This window comes from Equus quagga, chromosome 6, assembly GCF_021613505.1.
Source record: "Equus quagga isolate Etosha38 chromosome 6, UCLA_HA_Equagga_1.0, whole genome shotgun sequence".
Taxonomy (NCBI): domain Eukaryota; kingdom Metazoa; phylum Chordata; class Mammalia; order Perissodactyla; family Equidae; genus Equus; species Equus quagga.
In genome coordinates this window covers 75,074,527-75,086,845 of record NC_060272.1, presented here as the reverse complement: position 1 = coordinate 75,086,845, position 12,319 = coordinate 75,074,527, and the positions used below count along the sequence as shown (strand labels likewise).

Here is a 12,319-nt window from a genome sequence, read left to right as displayed (position 1 = left end):
TTCTCTTACTTTTCTTGCTTGTGGATTCTCTTTCCCAAAGGACCATGCTACTCTCCTATGCTATTAAAAACTAGTAGTACAACCATCATAGTAAGACTGGATCAGGCAAAAATCATCAGTGGATGCTAAATCTTAGAAAGAGATTTTGACGAGGAACAAGACTTTTGTGTTTCCCCACAGACTGCCTACTAGTTACAAGGGCATAAAAACCAGTCATTATGAAGTGGAGAAAATGAACGACACCTAGAATGAGATCAAAATTAATTTCACCAATGAGGGGCAGATAGATATTGTGAGCCTAGATGTGAAACCCTGAGAAGGACACAGCAATAACTAGAAATTATTCCAGCCAAGAATGCATAACCTGCATCTAATTAGAAGGAAACATCAGACAAACTCAATATGAGGAATGTTAGGTTTAAAAAAAGGAGGGGAGGGAGGAAGGTATATTCTTTAAAAATGTGTATGTCATAGAAAACAAAGACAGTGGAATTGTTTCAGACTGAAGGAGGCTAAAGAAAACATGCTAACTATATACAATGCAAACTACTACCAAACTCTAAACTGAATTCTGTACTGCAGGGGAGGAAATGCTATAAAGGACATTATTGGTTCAACTGGCAAAATTGGATAATGGATGCCGCATTAAGTAAGAGTTTGATCTTTCATTCCTCAAGTGAGAAATTAGGTAACAAGGTAAGAACATAAGAGGAGTGCTGGCTTATCTGATCCTATGTGTAATCAGTTTTCAAGCTTTTTCCCTACTGTTCATCTTTATGAAGGATCCAGCAAATGGGTATTTTCCCCTCTCTGAGTGTACACAGTATGCTTTGGGGGTTTTTCGTTTGTTTGTTTGCTGACGAAGATTCACCCCGAGCTAAAATCTGTGCCAATCTTCCTTCATTTTGTACGTGGGACGCCACCACAGCATGGCCACTGACGAGGGGTGCAGGTCCTTGCCTGGAAACGGAACTCAGGCTGTCAAAGCAGAGTGCACCAAACTTAACCACTAGGCCACGGGGCCACTCCCCAATATGCTTTAGTTTTTATTCCAACAATAAACAATAAATGTAACTGTAGGAAAAGGAAAAACAATCACTATAACTCCCTGACCTATAAGCCTCTGAAGAGCTTAACTAAGACATGTAATTTCCAGAACATGGCTCTATGCCTCCTGTATTTGAGCAATGAGGATTTTCCTCTCACCTCAGGTATTCACTCTTCATAAGCAGCATTATGAAAAAGTGTAGATTCCTTTCAACTGGCAAGTACATCTTTAACATTCATTTATACTATACCTAAGAATTACAACTTTCAAGTTCATGTCTCATACTCATCCTCAAAGAACTTTCAATATAATGAATTCAATTTGTTCTACACAAAATTTTAGGATATACTTACAGTTTCACAAGTAAGACATCTGGTTTCATTAGTTAATGTTCCCTGAAAAATCTCATGAACCCAAGTTGGGTCTGGTGTGCTGTTGTTATTCTCACTGTCAATATTACCATTAGGTAAACGGCCATTTTGTTTTTCCTGCTTTCTCTCTTCTTGTAAAATATCAGCAATCGTATTTAGTAGGTAATTTAAGAATTCATGGGCATCTTGCTGCATGTAGTTGTCAAAAAGCTCTAAAAATAAAAATATATTAGAGAATTATTTCAGAATTAAATAACTTCATTAAAAAACTAAATTTAAAAAAGAATATCTAGTATTCTATCAGAACTAAATACAAATGTTTGGTATTGTTAGTAATGTACAAGAAACAGATATCTTTCTTATATAAAATTGTGACTGAATTTACGGAAAAGAAAGTTAAGATGAATGAGAATCTTTTTTTTAAGAAAAAAACAAAACCCATCCTTACGCATTTACCTAATATACTGAGGAGATAAGAAACAACTGCTTTTATTAGTTCATCTAATCTATTATTCCACAAATATTACAACATGGCCACTTTTAAAGTGGAAGCTGGACAACCTGTTGCCACTGCCAAACCAAATGCCTAAGAACCACACAGAAAGTTTGCTAAAATCATAAATTACTGGGCCATCCATCCTAGAGATTCTGATTTAGTAAGTCAGAGATGAAGCCTGAAACCTTTCCAAAGCTCCTCCAGGTGACTCCGACGTGCTTAGGTTTAGGAAATAATGGTATCATGAATTATCTATTTAATCCACACAATTTCTAAGGCCCCTTCCAAACAAGAGATTTTATAACTCCATGAAATGTTCCCTGTAGTTACACAAATGAGTAAATATAATGGAAATACAGACAGTCGCTAACATCAAGCACTTTATCCTGTGCTTGGCATTACACAACCTTAAGATTGAAGAGTAAGGGCTTTAGAGGCAGTATCTCATTTGATCTTCTTAACAACCCTGTGATCCTGTTGTTAACGTTATTTATAAATGAGGAAATGGGATCAGAGAGGGTAAAGTCACGCTGCTAGGAAATGGCAGGGCCAGGACTCAAACCAGACAGTCCGACTCCACCAAGCTGCAGACCGAGCTGCAAGCAGCAACGCCCACGTGACCGAGCCACGCAAGGACGCCTGGGGTCCAACAGAACGCACCGAGATCCTCCACGCCCATTTGATAAATCCCCGAAAGATTATTGTTTACATTTTTTTAATGAAAGAACAAAACTTTAGAAAAAAATTTAGGGAAAGTCTTTCTAAGATAAAAGGAATAAAAATTACATTAGAGGAGCTACAGATATGACTGCATAAAATTAAGTTCTATGCATTAGAACTCATTTAAAAAGTTAGAAAGTGAAATCTGAAAATTATTAACATCTTCAACATATAAAGAGCTTATACCAAAGAAAATACGAAGTGGGCAAAGGACTTGAAATCAACAATTTATAGAAAGAAAATTCAAAGGGTTAAGAAACATGAGGAAAATGTTCAACCCTGGGGTAATCAAAAAGATCTTGATTTTCCTTTCTGTAAAATGGAATACCATCCTCCTTTGCGAGATTATTGTAAAAATAAACTGGGGACAAATGAAAATACTCATTGAGGAGGTATATTAAAAGAAAATAATGATTTTAATCTTGGTGTCAAAAAGATCGCTAAAAAGCATCACATTTAAGGCGCAGCTACTAGAGCAAGATGGTCTGGATTCCTATTACAGCTCTACCTCTAATTATATGGATGTCATAGGCAATTTACTCAACTTTCTGTTGGAGCTCAAATCAAACACAATAATATTAACAATACAGCTGGAGCCACGCTTCATTTCTCTGCTGTAAAGTTTGCCTTGAGGGATTTGATTAGTCTTAAACGTCTTATGTTATCTTTAAGAACAATAAAAGCCCTGAGTCTTAGGAGTTACCGCATTAGCCTACGTGGACTCAACGCCTGATTCTAATTTGGTACACGGTGTGTCCACTGGTTTCCACTCCACCTCTCTGAGAACAAGCCAAGTCACATTCAGAACCCTCAGATGGTTCCACCACTGGACTGGTTTAGGCCAAAGCCAAGACAACTGAAGTCCATTACCTTTAACCTTGCCTCTCAACACAATAATCTTCCATCCCTGAAAATACTACTCCACCCTCAACCCCAGTCTTCTATCCTCTAGTACTCTCATTCGCTTATTCTATCTTATTTCCTTCCTCATCCTTGGGATTCTCTACTTCCCCAACGCTTTCTGCTGTTCCTTCTAGGAACCGCTTTCTGTTCTAAACTCCCCATCTCTTCAACCTTCGGCATTTTCTAGCTCCCTGCTGCCACTTCTAAACCATTACACTTTCGGGGCTGGCCCCGTGGCCGAGTGGTTAAGTTCGCGCGCTCCGCTGCAGGCAGCCCAGTGTTTCGTTGGTTCGAATCCTGGGCGCGGACATGGCACTGCTCATCAAACCACGCTGAGGCAGCGTCCCACATGCCACAACTAGAAGGACCCACAACGAAGAATATACAACTATGTACTGGGGGGCTTTGGGGAGAAAAAGGAAAAAAAATTAAAAAATCTAAACCATTACACTTTCACCTGCATATAAAAGTTGCCCTCAATCAAAAAAGCTCTTAAGATCTGGCCACACTACCCTTAATCCTCCTCTTTCTACAATCATTCTGTCAACCTCCCCTTGCCCTCTAATGGCCTGATTCATGGTTTCTTTGTCCACCCTGACTCCTGCACTAACCTTGACGCTTTCAGTGTCTAGGGAGCTTCCTTAAGTGCACGTGAACCCCTTAAAAGTCAAGAGCTCTCATCTCTCACTCACTCACCCGTCTCCAGGTCACAAATCTAGAACCACCCACCTCAGGAGGTCCGCCAAGATAAGGACTGGAAGGAAATTATGCTAGAGTTGATTAGGGGGCTTTAAAAAAGTGGAAATAAACTTGAAAAGTCATGGAGGAATGTAAAAAGAAGGATAATGGGAGAGGACCAGTAAAAAGGTTTTATAAACACTGCTAAGGGCCTAGTTAAGGTGAGAGATGAATAATTCACTCTAATGGATCTACATGCTGGCTCAATGCCACAATTTAAAGTTGTCCCATTTTTCCCTGTTAAAAAAGCTATTCTAGCATATACGTATGGTTTTCAAAATAATTACTTTTTTTGTAAAGCAAAAATGTGCAAACGTTTTTGTTTTCTAAAAACTTGAAATATCTTTTTTTGGATATTCTTTTAACACAGAGCAATGACTTCATATTCACAGAAATACTTCAACTGACTTGAATGCTCTAGAAATGAAATGCAAAGTAAACCAGAAAATACTCTTTAAGTATTTTATTGAAATATTTAAAATAATTTATAGTCCATTTTCTAAAAACATAGTATATGAAGTATGCCAGAATCTTGCAGTGCCTAACAGCAGCCGTTACAGTTTTTAAAACATCAACCAGGACCACATAAACATTGAAACAACATCAACTAAATGGCCTCGGGACAATCCCTGTAAACCGTATTATATTTCACTTTTAAAATCTTGGTTTTCTTATGGTTTGCTTTCTTCTCTGCTAAGTAGCATAAGGGGAAGGTGGACTTCACACTAGCTTTGGCACGTTAAACAAACTCACTCATTCGACAAATATTTAGTAGGCACCTACTAGATGCCAGGAACTGGATTATGAGCTGGGAATACAACGGTGAGAAAACAAATGGGCTCCTCCATCACGGAACTGACAGTCTACTGGGAGAGACGGACAGTTTTATAATAAATAAACGTATATGAAATGGATAAACTGTTAAAGTCCTGATATAGCTGCAACATTAATCCAAAAAAAATTAAAACTAAATCACTGCTTAAAAATAAGTTATGTTTTCTTCATAATTGAGAAATAGCTATAGCTTTCATTACACAAAATATCTTTCATGCTCTTTTGGAGAAAAAGGATTGAAATGAATATGGGAAATTACTCAAATCTATTTAATACGTATTATTTGTGAACAATTAAATTTCTTCACTTGAGGAAGACCAATACTTAAATATACACATTTACATATTTATATCTGCATCTCTCCACAGCACCTGAAACACTGCCACGTACATACAGGTCCCTTGAGAACAAGACCCTTTCTATCTCATTCACAACTGTATCCCCAGCACTTAGAACAGTGCCCGCCACATATTAGATGTGCTTGACATTTTCTGAATAAATGAATGAACAATAGGGGCTGAAACAGCTAAAATGACATGAGAAGAATAAATGTGGCCCCAAACAACAATATGAACTATGGACACAGCTAAGTTCAGTGAGTCGAAGCACAGAGCTGCAGAGGCCAGCTAATCTGACTTTCAAGCACACCTTAAACGATGCCAAGCTCTCCAGCTGAGTCAACTCCAACTAACACAGAATAAGATCACCAATCTGTGTGTTAACTCTTCTAAAATAACAGAGAGCCTATAGAAAGCTAGTAATTCTAAACAGATAACTTCAGTTCTTACCTAGATTGCCCCAACAGCCTCCTGGCTGGTCCCCCTGCATCCATTCCTGCTGCCCACCCCCACCGCTTCCCATGGCCATGCCACACATCAGCAGAGGGATCTTTCCTCATGCAGATCAGACCGTGTCACTCATCCACTCAGAACCCTGTAATGGTTTCCTATGGCTTTCAAAACAAAACCCAAGCTCTAGGCCCTGCCTTTCTCTCCAACTTTATCTTCATCCTACTCCACTCCAGCCAAGTTAATTTTCGTGCTGTCCTTCAAGCACCCAGGGCAACTGCAATTTCTGTTCTATCTGCTTCGAACAACTTTGCCTTGCATCCTCAAATGGCTTGTTTCTCAATTCAAATCTCTGCTCTAAAAACACTCATCAATTCCCTCAATTTTCTATCCCCTTTCCTTGCTTTATTTTTCTCCACGTCAATGACACATTATATCACATAATTGCTTGTCTTCTCCACTAGAATCTCAGCTCCCTGAAGGCAGAGGCCTATCTTATTTCTACATCCCTAGTTTCTACACAGTGGCTAGCACACAAGAGGATCTAAATATATAATAATCAGTTCACACATTCAGCTAGTTTCCCATCATCAAAGACAACATATTTATGGAACAAGTGTTAGCACACTGGGCTACAGTCCTCTCATGCTATGATTAGGTAAGATAAATTAAAATTCTACAAACAAAAATTCATTACTGAAATTAAAACAGATTCTTTCCAAGGGATATCAAAACGATTAGGATATAAAGCAATGGTGGTTAAAACAATATGGTAGTAGTATTCTGTCTCTTAAGAATATAGAATATGAAGTTTTTAACATAATGTGGAAGGAAATTCATTTACGAACAGTCCAAAAGTGAAAGTTAGTGGAACACTGAACTGGGCAACATACTTTCCAGAGATTTAAAACAAACCAGCAAACAAAATCTCAGAAGGAGAGTTAGGCAATGGATACCTATTAAATTCTCTTTGCTTTGCATGCTCTTCTCTATATAATTATTAGGAAAAAAATCAAAACCCAAAAATATATTTCAAAACATACTTACAAAAGCCAGCAACATCAAATAATAAACATGCTTTTCTATTAAACATTGTTTCTGAAGTACAGAAAAGTGAAACAAAACTTATGAAGATGGGTTTAGAATATGCATCCTGGAATCAGTCTCATTCAACAAAGTATTTAAGAAGTCTATCATGCATCAATTTACTCTGCCTAAACACACTGAAAAAATTCAAAAAATACTGAACATATAAAACCATAGGTATTCAACCACACAGAAGTTTCAAAACACAGTAACTTAAACTCTGTGTTTAGCTTGAGAATCAATCTAAATTTAAAAAATCATTGTATACCTAAAGATCACATTATGGACTGCCTGCAGGTATCCCCTACGAAATTCCTATGTTGAAACCCTACCCCCTGATGCAACGCTATTAGGAGATGCCGCCTTTGGAGGTCATTTAGGTCTTGAGGGCTGACATTAGTGCCCTTATAAGAAAAGACATGAGGGGCCAGCTCCGTGGCCAAGTGCTTGGGTTCGCGCGCTCCGCTGCAGCGGCCCAGGGTTCGGATCCTGGGCGCAGACATGGCACTGCTCGTAAGGCCACGTTGAGGTGGCGTCCCACATCCCACAGCTAGAAGGACCTGCAACTAAAAATATACAACTGTGTACGGGGGCGGGGTATGGGAAGATAAAGCAGGAAAAAAAAAAAAAAGAAGATTGGCGACAGTTGTTAGCTCAGGTGCCAATCTTTAAAAAAAAAAAAAACAAAAAAGAAAAGAAAAGACATGAGAGCTTCTTCCTCTTTCTCTCTTCGCCAGGTGAGAATACAGCAAGAAGGCAGCCGTCTGCAAACCAGGAAGAGGGGCCCTCATTGGACACTGAATCTGCCAGCATCTTAACCTTGGATTTCCCAGCCTCCCCAACTGTGAGAAATAAATGTTGACTGTTTAAGCCACCTAGTCTACGGTATTTTTGTTACAGCAGCCACAACTAAGACAAACTATGACAGGAGCACATGGAATATATTAAACAATAAGGTCAAGAAAAATGTACTATTAAATGAAAAGGAAAATAATGTGTGTTTGCGTGAGTTTCGTGTTTCTGATGTTGAACGTTTCTAAAATACTAACGACATCACTGAGAAAGGATGGCATGTTCAATATCATGTACATGAATTTTCTACCAGGACAAAATTTTTAAAGTTTCACACCAATACAGACAAAAAGACTAAGAAGACTTGAACCTCTCAGTTCACATTCTAATAGAGTTGTATTTGGCTTTCTCAAAAACAGAAGATACTATACAGATCTATAATTTAAAAAGGTATATATGTTTAGCTTTCATCAAGGAAACACAAAAAAGACATATTTTTTTGAGCAATTAATCAACTGCCTTATATTTGTATATGGAGAAAATGAACAAAATCTTTAACGTGTATCAGATTCAAGAATAACAGCCTAAAGTCATATTATTTCAGCATCTTCTTATGTTTTAGGGAACTAGATATGACACAGGCTTATCTCAATCCCTGTGATCATGAACACCGTGCACAGACTCAAGAGGACAGGGAGGATCACCCACTGGCGTATTTGACAGTCAAGTTTAAAGACTTCTCAAATCATATTTCTGTGGGCATCTTTCTATTTGATAGACAACAGATCAAACTGAAAACACCACTCAACTTTATTTCTCCAATGATTGAAATGCCTACATCAAACAAAACCCAGAATTCTACATGTTATTTAAATCCTATTTGAGTTTTTTGAGGTAGCATACCATATTAGACTGAACACTGGGCTTAGATGTCAAGGAGAAGTGTGGGATCCTGACAAGTTATCTTAACTTCTCTGAGCATCAATTATCTCATGTAAAGTGAGGTAATAATGTCTAACTTATGGGCTTGCTGTGAAAATTAAATAAAAAACATTTTAAGAAAGAAAACGGAAGTGGGGCTTTATCAGTAACTATTAAAAGGAGGGTGGGAGGGACTGGAGTTAAAACTATCTACCCAAAGCCAGAAAGTTGGATTTATTGTTCTGGCTCTTTCCTTTCCCTGGGGTGTGACCCCTGGCAAGTCTTTTAGCCTCTATTTTTTTCACTGCTAAAATGAAGGAAATAACATGCTCTCTACATCAGGTTACTGTAAGGATCAAATGAGCCAATATACATGAAAGCATTACAAAAACAACAAATAAACAATAATGTGGGGGAAAAAAACTTCAATCTTGATAGAAATACCAAGCAGACAAAAAAGAGAAATACACGATAATTTCTCATTTCCTGGCATATGGAATTTGATCTTTGTATAACACACTTCAAACACTGATCACACCTTATATTAATCACTGTGTGACTATCTCCTCACTAAACTAGGACTTCTCTAAAGACAGGAACATCATCTTTAGTTCTTCAATGGCTAATACATCATCAGGCATAAAGTCAATGCTTGCTGAATTGTAGGATGCTATATTTAACCTTCTTGTTATGTAAGCAATACATCAAGAAGTAGAAGAAAATTACCATTTTCCTTCCGTAATCTTGTTATGAACTTCTTAGGAGGTATTACTCCAACCTTTTTCTTCTGCGTGGCTATGCTATGGAAGAGATCTGCTAAGCACGTAAGAAGGTTCTCCTTCTTCCTAGGTTGACTCTTGTATGCTAGAACTTTTTCCCGAAATGGACGACAAAAATAAAGTGCTTGAAGAACTGAATTACAGTAGCAGGTATTCCCAAACTAGAATAGGAAAAAAAAACAATTTTGTTAAATTTGGGGCAACACATTTTCAAAAGAAAGAATTTCCATGTGTACAGTTGAGAGAACAGAAAGAGAAGATAGGGAATTTATGATCCTCATAAATTAAAAGGTATCTCAGAGTAGAAATTATTCTGACTGCAAAGTAGCCATTTTAACATTAAATGGATGCTCTAGGCATCACTTTCAGGTTAAATTTGAAGGGAAATATATGCGATAAATTTGGCCTTTATGAAAACTGATTTAAAGAAACTATATAGTTTAAATATCAAGATTAGGTTTAGGATTCTGGATAATTTTTTTCTTTTCTTTTTCAATTCCCATTGTTAATATAGTATTGGTTGTATACAAAGTATTTTACATATTAAACATTTAAAAATATAACTCTCAAAAATTCTTAAAAAAGATACAAAAGTGAGGTTTTCTATCAAGTTCTTAAATAACATGCAGAAAATAAACAAAAACAAAAAACAAGGAAAAGCAAGATCCTCTGAAAGGTGAGATTAAAAATCATCAATGTGACAGGCTAACAACCAATGAAATGCTGCAATGCCAGGCTGTATCAGTCTCACTATGTTAGAAAGACATGGACTTCAGCTCCAGGGTTAAACCCTGAACTACGGATCTCTCTCTTGCTGGCCAGGTGAGCTGGAGTATGTAACTACAGCTCACTGAAGTTCAATGTCCTCCTCTTTAATAATGCTGAAAAATAATCCTGCCTTACAGAGAACATGACACATAGTTTGATAACTATTTATTGCCTTCCTTTTCCCTCCCCAGTAATAGACACTGGCTCCCAGAGTCAGCTGATAAAACACCCGGAAGTCGACCCATGAGGATTTGGGGAGTGCCTTGAAACTGTAAAAAAGGAATGAGGACAGTTCTCATGGTACTGCTATGGGGTGAGGTCACATATATATTAACTTAAACAGGCTGGGCAGAGAAGAGTGTTTAAGAGTAGGCTATATTAAATGTTTGTGCATAAACATGCACGTTTGCTTACATTTAGAAACTAGGAAGGATAAGTTAAACGTGATTAAAAATAGTTATTTACAGAGAAAGAGGGGAAAGAGTGGAGAGGAACGAAAGTGAGATTCCTCTGCATGTACATTATAAAAAGATTACTTTGTACCAATTTTTTAAACTAAGTCATAAAAGAAAGAGAAAAAAAAATTCCTAAAATTGAAAACAGATAGAAATAAATAAAACCTAAATATATATCAAGCTGGTGGTAAAACTACACAGATAAAAGAATTATGTCAAGCGACTTTAAAACACAGAACTTTTACTATACGTGCCTACCGCAATACAGTCTAAGAATAAAAATAACAAAGAAATCCTAAACAGCACTCAGCAGTCACATTTTTAGAATTAATCTGTGGATACTGTTATTTTGAAACTACTATAGATACGCTCCAGGACAAACCAAGTAAAGAATTATGTTAACACCCTTAAGAAGCAAAATTTTTAAAGTAAAGGAGAAAAGTTACAAGAATAAAAATTAGAAGAGTAAAAGCCCTATAAACTTAAACTGGAATTAGAAATATCAGTATAAACTCATGCCTTTTTGTAAATCTTAAGATGAGTGTATGCGTGCATGCGTGTGTTTTTTCAAGTTCTGTCCACTGAAAAGGCCAGCTGCAATTAAGTTTCCCCTGTACTCAGACCGTGGTCTCTAAAAACCTCTTTGCCACAAAATGGAACTACGATGCCTTGCAGATATGGCTATTCAACGTCTGAGACAGGAAATGTACAATGTACAAGATTAGCCTGGAATACCTTTTTGTGTGGATCCAAGAGCTAACTTTCATCAAAAAGAATGACTGCAATGGATAAAAGGCACATCAACTACATAAAAACCTATGAATAAATAATGATGTTAAAAAAAGAAACTTTCATTAGTCTCCAATGGAAGTTATAAACTAATAATAAAAGGAAAGTATCAAAGTTTTATCTTGTCCTTCTTATAAGAACCATATTTCAGGGGGCACTAAATAGTTGATAAAGGAAGTTCTTGTTTATAGAATAATTCTGCCTAATAACTTCAGAAGAAATGGTCGTAAATAATGGACTAGGCAATAATTACCAATGGATACGAAAAGCATTAGGTTAAAAGTTGATGGGGAACTTTAAAATGGAGGGCTCAGGCCTAAACCCCCAATGGTTCCAGTATCATTAAAAACGAACAACAAAACTTTCATGTTTTGCAGTGTGATGCACCAAGAAATATACAGCAACTCCTATTAAGTATCATTGTCCTAAAAAATAAAACAAAACCACTACACTTTGATCAAGTGTCTAGATCTAACTACCACTTTATAAGATACTCAAGGAATAGAGGAACAAGTTAAACACTACTACAAGAAAGGAATAGGACAGGAGACCCAGTGAAGAAACATGACTTCCACGTTCATATAGCTCGTCAGAGCCATGAACTGATTTCATGAAGACAGCTGCTTGAAAGGCTTTCCAGAGACATGCTAAAAGAAGTATACAATAATGATGCATTGATATTAATGATCCTAATTCATAAAGGCTACCCAGTGCTAAGTACATCAGCAGTAGAATCTACAACATTACTAAAGTTAACTTACCAATTACTCAGCATTAATTAGTCTGAAAAATACCAGTATTTGTACCACAGTCTAATGACTCTAATGACCA

General features: G+C 37.0%; 1 protein-coding gene across 1 annotated transcript in view; it reads right to left on the bottom strand.

The window, feature by feature from the left end:
* Positions 1-12,319, bottom strand: part of USP12 (ubiquitin specific peptidase 12) — an 86,690-nt gene that overhangs the window by 24,247 nt on the left and 50,124 nt on the right. The window contains exons 3-4 of the mRNA XM_046664331.1: positions 9,424-9,637; positions 1,402-1,631 (exon numbers count right to left, since the gene is read on the bottom strand). Of these exons, the coding sequence (XP_046520287.1) occupies positions 1,402-1,631; positions 9,424-9,637 (444 nt within the window). The remainder of the gene's footprint in view (positions 1-1,401; positions 1,632-9,423; positions 9,638-12,319) is intronic.